We start from the raw sequence: 15,130 nt of genomic DNA, 5'->3' as shown, positions 1-15,130 counted from the left end.
TAACGCCCTCCCCTGCCTTCTTATTCATGCAAAGCTTAATGTAAACTTCATTATTTCCCAGTGGTCCAGACAAGGAAACAGCAGTGTCTAGTCGATGGGATAGATGTATATATTTATACCTTGTATGGAGCCAGATTCCAGCCGACTGTGGTGACGCACAAAGCTAAAAAAGGTCCCATTTCCTGGCCCCACTCAGGAAGCAAAGGAAAGACCTTGGCTCCAACAGGGTTGTGCAACTGGGCTCGTGGACACTTAACCATAATAAACATTTCTTTTTAACAGGACCCTGCTAAGAGAATAGAGGGAGAGTTAGGTGGAGTGTTAGAAAAAGGATTAGAGGAGACTGAGAGGGATGGGCAAACAAGTTTGATATGACAAAATCTGAGTAGACATGAGGTAAATAAAAATAAATATATGGCTGACTCAGTCGATCCTTTGTCATTGTAGCAATGGGTAAGAGATGGGCTCATTCCTTTTACGACCTAGGTGATTCTAACTGTGTTCTTTCAGGAAATTGCCTTTAATGAAAGTAATTGACATGACTTGGTCTGTGCTTTCCAGATGATCAGTAACTCCACAATTCGCCTGTATGATAATAAATACAACAACAGTGTCCACAAGCAAGACTTCCCCACTCAAGATGAGGAGCTGGTCAGGTGGGCAAGACAGAAGTTTGGCGGTGTGACTTCATTCACCACAGTCCGAAACCTGAAGAAAATCTCATCAACAGGAATAGCAGGTGAGAATTACTTGTGTAACCTGGCTCATATTTGATCAACATAACTTTTACATTAACAGGGTTTCTCCTGCTATATAACTTGTGAGCTATATTTGCCAGTTTGGAAGGAGTCAGTTACAAAATCTGGTAGCCTTCCAAACACATGAATGAGGATGTATGTGGACAAGATTATAGAATTCCATCAAGCCATTGCAATACTGTAAAGGACTTCCTGCCTGCACAGAAATGTTTCAGATTTATCGGTTTTGTAACCCATGATGTTTATCTGGAATGTGCTATCTGCATCTTTGTTTGGTCTAAAACAACATTTTTGGTGCTGAGGAGAGTAAAGTAATTACAGTCAGCAAAACATACATCTCTAGTTTACATAACTCAACAGCGAGTCTGCTGTGCAGTACTCAAGGATGGATACAGTGTTGTTTCCAGAGCTCTTGATAAAATTCATGACTAGCCTTCTCTTATCTTAAGTGTGTATAAAAATCCTCTCTGATGAAATCACTGAGAAAACACTGTGAAAGGCCTTTTTCAGTGCCTTCATATGCTACTTTGCTATTACTCTATGGTATCAACACACTGATTTCCAATGTTTCTGTGACAGTTTGAAGGAGAAACAAGCCTGAGGATCTCAAACACGCTTTATGCATTGCTCTATAATAATATGATTGTGCAACATGGACCACAGTTACACACACAGTAAAAAGAAATCAAATATGTCACTTTGAACTTTTTCTTTCAACCAGAAAATTTATAACTCACAGTATGGGGGATCAGACGATGAGCATGCACAGAGTTGACTAAGAGAGTGGATTACATACAGAGCCAGACCCCATGCTGTTTTTAATATTTGAAATCTTCTACGTGTGGCCCAAGCACTGGCTGCCATATGGCCATTCTCTCACAAGGCACCTTAAACCAATGAGAGAATATACAGTCTGCTGAAATATAAATCGCTGAATAAAATTCTAAACATCATCTCTATCTTGTCCCTGGGGAAACAACCTCCAGTGACAATGGAAGACAAACATTGCCTTTCTTGTGTGACTGTTCCAGAAATTTCCAGAAGCCTATGTGTACCTACTAATCCTTTTATCATATACAACAGTGAACTAAACAACAGCATGGGCAATAACAGCAACAACCCAGAATTTGAGAAGTAGAATAATAAGCAGCGCTACTACTCATTTTAAAGCTCAGTAAACTTATAATAATGCCGCACATTTGAAACACAAATACTCATACATAGACAAGATTGCCATATGGTAAAATCTCATGTAATCAGTGCAGATCCTTAGCTTGGGTAAAGTAAAGAGCTTGGGACAACATTCCCAGTGTGTGACAAGACGTCATTGTATATGACAAAAATTTTGAAAAGGGAAGCCACGGACAAATGGCCATCAATGCTGAAGATGATTTAAAGTGAGCATTCATGCCTGAGTTAAAGGCTGGACATAAGGATATTATTGGCTGCTTTTGCCAGCAGCAGCAGCAGTAGGATGCTCGATGCCAGCACAATTATTTTCTAACAAAGCCTCCTTAAGGCGGTTTGAGCCAAAGCAGAGCTCTGACATGGGTTGAGGTAGAAGTGAATGGTAATGATGTTGGAATAGCGGTGGCTGCTTTTATGTCCAGTGTCTTTCACAGTGTTTTGGAGGAATTTAGTTTTAATCTCTTTCTTTATGATTGCCCGTCCTTCTCCAGGTCTATCAATTATAGGAACTTACTGTAGGTGACAGGTTATCGTTCCCGCCTGCCAGTGGCACATTGCTCTTTTCCCATTTTAAATGTGTTTTGTTTTTCAGCTGCTCGTCGTTTTACCCAGTGCTTTAACTGACTCATAGTCCACAAGGGCATTAAAATTACTCAAGCAGGAGAACAGTTTACATCGTTATTTGGTTGTATCTCTTGGCCTGCATTGCGGTGTTAGGTGAACTTGTGTAGGACTTGTCGTAGGCGTTTGAAAAGTCTGTGCAATGACTGCACAACAGTGTGTTGCCAAGTTGAAGGCTTGCTGAGTGGCTGAGTAGAAAATATGCACATGTAACTCAGGTTTCTTGAATGTCTCCACATGATTTGAAATTCATGTCACACTATTGCTAGTGCAAAAGAGGAGTGTTAATCAGAGCTAGTTTTAAATTCTAGTTGTCTAGCTAAAAGCCAGTCATGACCTGTAGTCACTAGAAGTGGCTTGAAGTGATACTGCATCCCACTGCTGTGGGAAACTTATATCACCCCCATTTCTAACATAGCAATTTCAGCATTGCACCCAGGAGCACCTGTAAACAATCAGTCACCATTACTTGGTCAAAGACTGAGCATTGTGCTCTCCCATGAGCCTGCTATTGGAACATCTTCCATAGACAGAAAGGCAAGGTGCTAATGTGCCTGCCCCAGCAGTTTGGTCTTCTGTTGCAGACTGGACTATCACTCTCCAGAACTGGCCACAAAGTGGAACACTGTAAACTGAAATGTCAGTTCTGTTATGGGAAATAGCCTCTAAGAGCATCACTCTCAGTGAAACTACCCTGTTAAATAAATATAAACAACAGGCTATAATTGCTTACTGGTTATTGCAGCCACTACGCAACTGCCACAGTGAGGTATTAAAACAGAAGTGTTGGCAGTCCATCTTTGGAGCTGTTGTCCTCTTTAATAAATGGGATTATGCATGAGAAAATATTTTTTTTACTTAGAATTTCCACTTGGAATGTCATTTTGTGTTATAAACAATGAATGAACACTGATGGAAAATTTATGTTTGTGGTATAACAGGAATCAAACCTGGCGATGGCTCTCATTCCTGCATACTTAAACATGAAGATGCGTCAGAGAAGCACTTTGTGAAGATTGAAACCACATCTTTGGCCTCTTCATTCACATCTTGCTCCCCACAGCAGCAGAGCCCCCCTGATGAAGCTGAGCTTCATATCATAAATATCCCAGAGAATGCTGGCGCTTGGTAAACCTTGAGATTCACAAGACATAGCATTGTATTTATTGTTTTGCTCTCCTTGTTGGCAAACATTTTCATGTATATTTTTGCTTCTCCGTATTGCAGCAATGTATCACTTCAGCAGCAGGACAGCAGAAAGATCAAGGTGTTCTTGAGAGGTCCTCAGGGAACCACATGGACCATCCTCAATCCACAACACACCCAGTTTTTTGTAAGTCTACACATACACATACTTCAGTACTTTTAGCTCATAGTTATCAGATTTATTGTCTCACAACCACATGCCTACGCTTTGTGTGATTACTTTGTTAGAGTCACCTAATTTCTTACACACGAGTTTTTCTCATGTTTGTGAAAATGTGTTTATTTTTGAGTGAGTACTTGTACAACACAAGTCTCTAAATCATTACTGATTTATCTGAACATGGATTCTCTCTCTACAGTCCAACAATGAAATCCTGCTGCCTGCCATGCCAAGAATCCCAGTTTTGCATACATTTAACAATGACAATGCAGAGGACGTACAAAGGAAGGCTTTAGAAAGTTTTCATGTCAGCACTTTCACCAGCTACACCGAATTCAAACCAGCAGACTCCACAATTTTACTGGTTCTTGCAAAAAATGACAACATTACAGGTAAGACAATAAAAGGTAAAAATCAGTTTTGAAGCATTTTCTACAAATGGAGTAGATTTAGTATGGCAAAAAGCCACTGCCCACACATAATACATGTTACACAATGCCAGCAGTGAACTGAGAAATCGGAGGGGTAATGACTGCCATCATAATAGTAAAAGTGATATTCACCGTCATCATTAGTCTTACCACATGCAGTATTTTCAACATTTAATTTTACATCCATGATGTATTATGCTTCACTTTGAATCACGCAGGGTTTTTAAGACAAACAAAGTACATTTACAGTAGGGAAATTGATGCACATGGTTTATTTTTTGTTTCCATTTCTTTTTCAGTCACAGAAACAGCATCAGAACCAGTCATTCCCATTACACCTAATGCCCCTCATCCGATGCCTCTGTTGATGCAGCTGTACACCTCCCCAGATTACCGTTCTCCCCTGGATCCTAACACCAAGGTACAGAGTGACAAGAGAATTTATGCTGAGGTAAGAAATCATATATAATCATATATATCATATATATATATCAATTCAAAATGACTTTACTGCACTGTATTATATTGTAAGTCTCTCTGAAACACAGCTATTAAGATTAAGAGTGCGCTCTTTTTATACTCATAGCAGGTAATACTTTGCCACACTCAGCTGATTTGACAGATTCTTGTGCTTTTTTCCATTCTATCACAGTTTATTTTATCCTTTCTCTGTCTTCTGCAGATTTCAGGGCACACTTTTGGGGATATTGCCGTGACTATCAAGGTGATGAGCTGCTCCATGCGCTCCAGGGGTTCATGCCCAGTAGAGAAAGAGCTGCCCTTCATTCCAGAGGCCTGCTCCTCAAATTCTTGTCCCAACACCACCCGACTCAGCTTCTCCTTAGATCAGCTCCAGGAGCTGACGTCCACCACATGGGACCTGGAATGCTCCGTCAAAGTATGCTACAGCGAGGTAGGAATTCACCAGCTATTTTTGACATAGCACAAATAGACCATGTGAAACAGAATATGTTGCATTGAGCTTTAGTGTAGATCTGTCATCCTGGGAAGGTTTTTACAGGCCCCTCATCATCTCCAGCACAATCAAAATACTGAGGCTTAAATGCAGTTCATGAACTTATGACATTATGACCTGTTAGGAATGTTCATAAGTTGTTTTGTTGTTGTAGTTGTTTCTGATGTATTGTTTTTACCACCTCACTAGAAATGTGGAGATGGAGGAAGAGTGAGGAGGAATCTGGAGGTTACCCAGCCATGTCTGCAACCACCAAGTGAGTTCAATTTAAACTCCAAAATATGGATCACTTCATTTTTTTTTTTAATTGTCCACTTTGAAGCAGATGATACTTTAACCCACATTGGACCAGATTTGTATTAATTTATTCTGTTTTATCATAGACTTTTTTCACAGACAGTCTTTTCTGGTATTTTTATGATCATCCACGCAAAGTGCTCTTGTCTCCTGTTTTACAAAACAGAATATTTATTCTAATTTACCCTAACATATTAAAACTAACAGTTAAAAGAAGAAACTTGCAACACTATTAAATGTGTGATGCTTCTTTATCCTGATTTTGTAATTAATTAATGTTGTGTTGTTCAACAAAAACTAACAAACAATAAAAACTTGAATGATGATGACGAAAAGGCACCAAACACAACAAATGCAGACAGGTCCACTCTCCAAAATGGCGCACATAGTGTTTTCTTGGTTGTGGCCTTGAATTTAAAATTTTCTCCTTTTTTTCCCCAACAAACTCTTACTATGAAGATGAATGCTTCATATTTAATTCTCCAACAATAAACTCTCTGAACTCCCAGAAGAAAAACAAAAACTTTAAATTATCTTCAATTTTGCCTTCAGGACTTAATTGCTAGTCTGGTTCTCGGTCAGTGTATTGCTGCTTGCTGCTATAATTTTCATTGCTATTGTTGCTTTCAGTGCTCGATGAATGCTGCTCAGGTGGTTGTCATAGCAGTGAACTCAGGATATGCAGTGAAGCCAGTAAGGGGTTGCGAGGCAGGGCCTCGTCCTTTAGGAAGGTCTGCAGGCTGACCTTGTGGCCACAATCAGAAGTAATGACCCTCAGGGGAGGGAGGTGAGGTCCTTTGTGTTTCCAAGGGGGTCTGACTCTGTGGCTGTCCAAACAGCCAATGGGCTTGGTGCTATTGTCAGACCATTCAACACAGTTGACTCAAATGAGGAAAGATGCCTTTCTACAAAGAGAGAAGTCTCCAGACTGATGATTAATCTCTAGGAAAACTCAGATTCCATTTCTAAGCAAAGTGACGCATGAAAGTAGATGTTGATTAAATTGGGGAACACCTTGAGTTTGTCAGGCTTCTTTGTAAAACTGATGAAAGATTTGTTTATTTTTAAAGCTTCCTTCATTCTCCATTTCCTTCTAAAAGAGAAATAGAAAGGTTGTTGTGTCAGTGTTGGAGTGTTTGTGGTGAGGAAGCTGACTAAACTACTCATCCGTGCCTTTCTGTGTCCTGTGTGCCCTTCTCTTTGGTGTTTTGCTTGAGCTTACGTAATTAGAAATGTTTTTCTTGAACGACTGAAATACGGGAATGGAATTAGCTGTGAAGGAACACGCTGGTTTGGTAGGTCTGTTTACCTGGCTCTATTCATTAGTCAGTGTCAGAGACACAAGGGTTATATCAGCAGGACTAGCGGACCGCATTCTGCTGCGAGCCTTCGCTGGGCAGGACTGAGTGCTCCATTCAGCAATCCTTCCTGTTTGGTAGTTTTCATACAGAGGGCTCTAGGGAGTCATAGCACAGGCCTGCTGCCTGTCTCCTCCTCTCCACCTGCACTGGAGCTTCTGCTTCCTGCTCCTGTTTATTCAGCTTGGCTGTCAAAGCCTCACTTGTACAAACTAACACAGCAACTGATTAGAGAAAAAAATGAACAATTCTCAAGGGTAAAAATGTCTGCTCAAGCTGCTGTGATGTTTCTGGCCCATTCAGGGACAAGGAATGTTCCTCACGGACAGATGAGCAAACTGGGTTGACTGTCTGGGATGCAGTGGGTTCAAATGCCCACAAGATGTCACTATTTCAGTGCTAAGGGTCATGTTTAATTCAGTTGGTATTTGGTATTGTTTCATCAAATCAGCATAATAGTATTTAATGTAATTTAAAGCAAATTAAATAGTTCAATAGTTTCAAAAATGAATAGAACCCCTATGGAATAACATGTACAATATCACATTGAACTTCCAGTCTGTATATACAGATCAGTTTAAATGTTGTATCTTCTGATATTAGCTTGAAGTGATTGTATCTAGGCTCACTGCAGAGACAGTTGCACTGCACACATCAATTATTCAAATGTACATGATGCACAGAGTGGTGGCAAGTTTCTACAAAACAAACCCGCTGTCTTCTGTCCTTCATGTCCTGTCTTTAATGTACTTCAGGAGAGGCGAGCTGTATTGTATGAAGCCCAGTATAGTACTTAGCCTAGCACATTCCACCAGGAGGCAGGAGGCAGCAGAGGCAGGTGAGAGAAACTCATGATGATTAGTTTGTTCCAAATGATGTTGTGGATACTTGTGGGAGGATGATTTCTACAGGCAGCAGGATAAAGGGAGAGGGAGAATCATGTGTTTGCACACCGTTTTTCTTGATATAAGACACATAGCATACACACACTGCTAATGTTCTGGCGGGCACTCTGGACTGCTTACTTTAGTGCTTACTGCGTTTTCAGAGAAAGTTGTATGTGTAGCCCCTCAGGTTCAGATTATACTAGTAAATGTAAGTCTAGTAACAAAAAGAAAATACTGATACAGTCTTAAGTTTAGTTCATAATTGTAAAATTCCAAACTCTGAAACTGCTTTTTATATCGAAATTATTTAAAAACTAAGTTTTAAATCATTGTCACAGACTTTTTCAAGGATTAAAGAACATAAAGCATGTATTTTTCAGCTTGAAAATTGGAAGCACAGATCAATAAGTGCCCAGTGAGTAGTTTGTTTGTACAATCAATTGTCAAAACAGTTTAAGGTGATGTCTGAGTGAAGGGAAAAACTGTCAGTGATCTATTGTGCAGCCTTCTCGAAACGACGTCTGTCTCAAGGTAATCTATTCATGGCCCTGCTGGACCACAAAAAAAATGTGGGAATGGCCTCGCCAGGCTAATACAGTATGTCTGTGCCACAATACTGTATGTCCGATGCTTGATCAAGTTTTAGTGTTTGCCTGTTCTCTTGGTCTTTCAGAACTGCTTAGAGGGAAAGTGATTTTTTATTGCTGCTGGCTCCGAGTTTTATATTTTCTATTGAGTTTGTTAGCAGAAAAGCATGCTCTGTAGGGCAAGCCAATGCACAGCCTGCCCAAAGAACATCACCAATGCCAAATTTGATCGTAAATTGAAATTCATATCATTAAATTATAACAGAGAAAATAATAGAGTACAAATTCACTTTTATTTATTTCTGTTCGGGTGAGGTCACCCAGCAGAAATAATGACTTATATTTTCTGCATGGATTTTGCTTGTCTTGTCATGGACTAGGAGAAGGGAGGGAAGCAGTCACATATATTTTATATTACTGTTAGTAATTTTAGAATCTGGAGCATAAATCTTTAAATTTAACATTGAGGCAGCAGTTGGTTTCACCTTGTGCAAGTAAGACAATCAACCTGTAGAGATGTAATTCTTGGGTGGTAGTTGTCCGTCACAGTGGATATTTATTCCTCTTTTTTTATTATTTCACTGTCATTATGTAGTTACATACAACATGAGATGACACATTAAAGGAACAGCTTCATTGCAAACTCTACTGGAGGGATGGAACACCATTCTTCCGAATGAAACACCCTCATTTGGTGTTTTAATGATGGTGGTGGATAGCGCTGTCTAGCATGTCGGGCCAGAATCTCCCATAGGTGTTCATTTGTGTTGAGATCTGGTGACTGCGAAGGCCATAGCATATGATTTATATAATTTTCATACTCATCAAACCACTCCACCCTTACCCTGTGGATAGGGCCATTGTCACCCTGTTTCTCCACTCATTTCTCAGGACTTCTCTTTAATTTGTCACCCATCTATATTTGAAAGCAGGTACTATTTTAAAACACTAATTTATTGGTTCATTCAAGGAACTTCCTGCATCCGGAATTTGAGATTCAGTTGCCTAAAAATATTGTATTCACTAGAGAGTATTGCTACTGTTAAGAACTGTGAGGAAATGTTTGCAAGAGTTTCCATGTGAAATTACCCAACCTGAAATCTCTTTGCTCTTACCTGGTCAATACATATTTTATCAGTATCTTTGGAAAATATTTGATACATACCATAATGTCTCAGCTGTCTTGCACTGACTTGCAGCCCAATCACCATATGACAGTACTGTCACACTGACAAAATACAAAACTATATCAGAACTTCCACTGTGATTGACAAGCTACTGTCTATCAAGAACAGTCTTGAACAGTCTCTGCAAGTTTATTTTCATATTGAGTTAGTATTAGGAGAAATCATTGCTTTTCTCTTGTGGTTGTTGGTGTGTGCTGTTGTTTAACTCAAGCTTGCATACATTGTTTTTTTCATGTGTATGTTTCAGCCCCACCATGCCTTGATTTTGGCCTACCTGGTGTTCTGGGCATTGCTTTTGGAGGGTTCCTGATTGGAGTATTACTTATTGGAGCACTGTGGTTTATCAAAATTAAAACAGGTAAATGTATGTAGTATCTGTGTGATTGAATATAGATCTGAATTCACATTTGTCTGGATTTTACATTGTCTAATCCTACTGAATTCAGGGTACCCAACTGGACTGGACATGAGCTCAACTGCAAATCTTCCTGGTAAGGATTTTTTCTTTCTTTTCTTCTCTTTTCATCAGTCCTTTTCTTGTTATCATGTTCTCATTGGCCTTTTTCTTCCTTTCGTTCAGGATGTCCCTGCTCAGGAGCAAAACGACAACCAGTTTCTACCAACCCTTCCCCCTCTGAGAACAGCAGTGCCAATGCTAGCATTGGAAGCACTCCAAAGCACGCCGAACCAGCAGCATGGCATGAGATTATGGTAACCTCCACCACCAGCAGGACCACCATCTCCCGTCAAAGTCATCTATACGGGTTTTGTGCTTTTGTTTTCTTTAGTAATGCTTAAAAAGCATTTTCCTCCTCCCTGCCCCCTTTGAATTCTTCATTAAAAAAAGCACAACCCTTGTCTTTAACACACCAAGCCCGAAATGGATGTGATCTGGGAGTTTGTAATGGTGGTTGGGAGGCGCGGGAGGGGGGAGGTGCTTGGTGACGGATAACATGAAGTCTAATCAATGGCTTCTGAAGCTCACCTTTGTAGCCTCTCTGTAAAGTCAAGCTCCTAGACAGGAAGTTAAAGAGGGCAAGAGAAAAAAAAATAAATTGGCTCCCAGCAACAGGAAAAACAAACCATATCCCCCAAGAGCTAACAGGAAATTCACTGCATTCCTTTCAATGAATTGTGCTTGTGTGATGGCAGCACAATAATAGTCAGACAGGAGACAAACCAGTCAAGACTGACTTTGAAAAACAGATGAAAAGCTGTTTTGCATTCACTTCTAAGCTACAAAAATACGAAAGGGCTTTTGGCTGGGTCAGTCCCAAAAAAACAACAAGTTATCAACAACACCTCGGGGACCGAAAAGCTCAACATGTTAGGATCTCAAACCAGTCAATGAAATGCTCACTTCGAGTGGTATTTGTCTTAATTGGAGTTCGAGGTCAATTGTTAACAGCTACCTCCTATTACTTAGAAGTCTGGAGCTAAGTTTAAACTTAAAGCTAGATTTCTCTGGTGAATTGATCTTACCTTCTGCCTTGTTAATTTTTTATTATTGTGTGTCACTTTAAGTGAATTTTTATAGCTGACCCACTGGGTCATTTGTAGCTCACGAAATAAAGTTATGGTGCCATTTTTGTGCTATCCAATAGCTGTATCAGGGCCTTCATATCAAAAGAGTTTTTTTTTCCAGTGTTTATTTGAAGTTACAGAGAAATATACTTGATTTTCTAATTACCCAAACCAAACCAATCTAAAATCACATTTATGGCCCAAAGGTAGCAGTAAATTATGAAACCATTAAGAAAAGGGCTTTTATTTATGTGAGCTCAGAAGTAATCACTCTTGTAATGTACAGTATGGCATGCAGAGATGTATGGCTGTATTCAGAGCTGAGTTAGTGTACCCCGTAAGGCTGGAGTTAGTACCAAAACTCTGCACCTCACTTTTCAGGCCTCACATTCATACATCGATTTAAGCGCCACTCGTAGCAGCTACGCCCCTATAGGGTGGAGTATCCCAAAATAGTCTGTCTGGAGGTTGAATTCCAGTACTTTTCCTTTGCACAATATCCATTCTCATCAGTATCTGTAACAAGTCCCATCGCCACTGCCTGTTAAGTTGTTGTAACCATAAAATTCATGCCTGGGGTAACATACACAAATACATACATTTAAAAAAAACCTTTATGTATTGCATTTAAGTGTTTTCAGGCCAATTTAATCATCACTATGTACACAAAGATGCAGCTATTTATCATGTATAAACCATCGTTCTTCCCTTATATAAAGATCATGGCCTGATATTGACGGTCCAACCTGCTTGCTCATGTTCAATGTCTTTTCATTCAAAATGTACCCAGCCACTAATGTTCTCCCCATGTCTTGTGATTGAATATTGAGTGCACAGAAGGGAAAGAATTTTTAGACCTCTAATGGGTGTTATGGATCAACAGTGCATTCAGAGCTTTTTCGCTTTGACAAACAAGCCATCGTTCAGCCATCATCAGGCTGAAGAGTTGCTGCCTTGATGTGACATGTGACCAAACTTCCAGAAAAGTATAGGTACAAACAATGAGCTGTAATATTCTACAGTGAATTTGATATTTAATTACTATGTCTGATGCAGAAAGAAATTCAATCTGTGCAATTTAAGGTAAATGTTTGTTTTAATTGAATAGGCTCTGTGTATTGGCAAACCTGAATCCCTGAAAACACAAGACATTGTAGGCTCCCCCCACCTTTCTTCAATTTTTACACCTAAATTTCCCATGTAAGTCACCAGCTCTGAATACAGCTCATTGGGACTCAATAGTATAATCAGTAGTAACAATAGTGTAATACCTTTTGTATGTTCTGTCAGTGTGTTGTGCTGTAATCCCATGAAAACTACCTTAAAAATTCTGATCTTGCTTTATTTTCATTTATCACAGAACATTTGTAACAATATGGAAACTCATTTGAGAGAGACAAGTGTGATGTTAAGATAATTAACTTCTGCTTACTACGTTTGATAGGCTGCATCAGCCACTGCAGTGCTAATGCTAGACAGAAGCTGCTTAGATGCAATGACAGGGAACTTCCATGAGGGCTACAACTGTAGAGTGACGGTTGATCCGGGAACCCACTATTTGTCTCAGTGTACAGATGTAAATGTACAGTATGTTATATTTTTATTGCCACTCATTTACCTCTTTTAAAAAAAATACTCCCATCACACGTCAGGTCTTGTAAGTAAGCAGGCAGTCAGTTTGTATCTACAGTACATAGCCTTGACACAAGCACCAAAGTTGTGATGTTAAAACTTTCCTTTATATACATTTGATAACACCAATTTACTGATGCGTATATATTCACATTCCAAATAGTTACTCACCTTTTTATTTGGATTGTTAAAAATAATTTATTCACCTTCAAACCTAATCTCAGAATTGTTCTGTTTTTCAAACCAACTACATTTGTAAAATGTATGCTCATTGTATGTATTTGAGCCGTGTAGCGACGCCCCCACAACCCAGCGTGTGTGTGCATGTGCATTTTTTTTCTGTGCATGCCTGATTTTCTTTGTGTATTTGTGTGGAGACAGAGCAAAGAGGGCCAGTACAAATTGCCACTTGAGTATTTGTGCAATATGATGAGGTTAACTTGTATGTAATGTCTATTTGTAGTTTGTTTTTTTAATCGTGTAATTTTAAGTGTTGTATGATATTCTTACTTTGAACCATTTTTCTTACCTGCTTCGTTCTGTTATGTATTTGAAAAACTGGGACAATTTCTAATCAAGGCACTTATCAACTGCACAACATTTGTTTTATATTGTAATCTTTGTTTTTATTTTTTTTTTATTCTCACACAGATTACAGTTGCAATTGCATTGTACTCACAGACAGTGCGTGTCACATCGCATGTCACGGACAGTGCATTTGGTCTGTTGGTTTTACCCCTGTTTGACTTTTGCCCTCGCTGGTAAGATTCCCTCTGCAGTCCAAAAACACAGCATATCTCTGCTGATGCTGACATCCTGACATTGTATTGTGTTCTTTGTATTATCTTCAGTGGGTGTGTCGGGGAAGAGCATTCAGAAGTCTGAAAGACAGCATGTCTCACCATAAAGTAGCACCCCCAGTTAAATAGGCAACACTCTGGCAGTTTTTAGAGAACATTCAAACTTAACAAAGTGAAAATGCAGCAAATGGATGCAATATTAGACATATTTTTCTTCTTATTATTCTTTTTTCCCCTCCCAAACGTCAGATATTCAGGGATACCTGTGTTAAACCAGTCCCAGTGACTGTCTCGCACTGACAGTGAAATCAGACAGGCTGTCAGTTAATTCACTCGTTAACCCTGCAAATCTCTTCGTTACCTCTGACTGCAGCTTCCTCCTCCTCAGACACAGTTAAAGAAGTATGTGCGAGACTATGTGTGCATATACATAGTATATGTATGACATTTCTGTATGTGTGTGTGTGTGTATATGTGTGTGTGTGTAGGTGTACAATAGACACTATACCTACATTGAGAGGATTCTTCCTCCAGTCTCTTAACAATGTCCAAAGTCTGAACTCTTACCAAAAAACCTGAAGCCTGAACAACATGTCAGAATGTCTGTTTTGATTTTGTAAAGTATAAGTTGCAGTGTTATTTTTGTGCTAGAGTGGGCAGCCTTTAACCATTTAAAATGGGTCCCTTTGTTGAGATAGTATTCAACTGATGTCATGTATTTTTATATTGTCTCTGAAAAAAATATCTGTTTTGTCTGGAATTATCTTAATAAAGTGAATATGACAAACCATTTCCTTTGTGTTTCATGGTGTCTTTGTTACAGCCTTGTGGGATTGTAGCAGGTAAACCTAGAACATTGTGTAGTGTTAGAAAAAAACAAACTCCCAGGACACCCAGTGTCTCTGAGGATGAGCAATATCACAGGAAAATAAAGCAGCAGAAATACTACACACTTCTACATTAGAGAGTTGTTATGATTTTGGCAACATCACTCACTTTGAAGTTACCATCCAAGCCAAGTAGTGGTCATATACAGTTTGGCATGATGACTAATAACGAGATCTCACAGTTTACCACAGTTTGACTCACATCAAATCCAGATCCGGCTGGTGTGTCATAAGCACGCAGCCTGCTGCCAGTGTGTAGCCCACACTGCAGGAGACAATTAAAACCCACATCACAAGTGTTTCTGTTTACCTATCAATGACTAAAATAGGATTTTCCTTGAAAACAAGAACTCCATAATAATGATTAAATGTATGTTTTAATGTGCTATATGCCCATATTATCTTATAAAGGAATCATTACCTCGCCTATATCAGAAATCGCATTTCTCACACAGCATCATCTTGTTGTTGGGTTTCATCAGTGGTGGAAAAGCATTCAGATCATTTATTTGGTCAAAGTCCTGAATTCAAAAAGTTACCTAAATTAAAGTGTATAGGTACACATAGCAGTAAAATGGCCTAAAAGTATTAAGTACTCATCATACAGAAAAGCACTAGATTATTATTATTA

General features: G+C 39.2%; 1 protein-coding gene across 2 annotated transcripts in view; it reads left to right on the top strand.

Annotated features, from left to right (window-relative positions):
* The window catches only part of eng (endoglin), a 40,781-nt gene extending 26,379 nt beyond the window's left edge, over positions 1-14,402 (top strand). For both annotated transcript variants that reach the window (XM_018662381.2, XM_018662380.2), the window contains exons 5-14: positions 562-739; positions 3,509-3,695; positions 3,795-3,900; positions 4,133-4,325; positions 4,664-4,815; positions 5,047-5,277; positions 5,530-5,596; positions 9,904-10,014; positions 10,103-10,147; positions 10,237-14,402. In XM_018662381.2, coding sequence (XP_018517897.1) covers positions 562-739; positions 3,509-3,695; positions 3,795-3,900; positions 4,133-4,325; positions 4,664-4,815; positions 5,047-5,277; positions 5,530-5,596; positions 9,904-10,014; positions 10,103-10,147; positions 10,237-10,454 — 1,488 coding nt within the window. In that variant the 3' untranslated portion in view covers positions 10,455-14,402. The remainder of the gene's footprint in view (positions 1-561; positions 740-3,508; positions 3,696-3,794; positions 3,901-4,132; positions 4,326-4,663; positions 4,816-5,046; positions 5,278-5,529; positions 5,597-9,903; positions 10,015-10,102; positions 10,148-10,236) is intronic.
* The last annotated feature ends 728 nt before the right edge of the window (positions 14,403-15,130 follow it).

The sequence above is a fragment of the Lates calcarifer genome, linkage group LG9 (genome assembly GCF_001640805.2).
Source record: "Lates calcarifer isolate ASB-BC8 linkage group LG9, TLL_Latcal_v3, whole genome shotgun sequence".
NCBI lineage: Eukaryota > Metazoa > Chordata > Actinopteri > Centropomidae > Lates > Lates calcarifer.
This window is presented reverse-complemented; position numbering and strand designations above follow the sequence as displayed.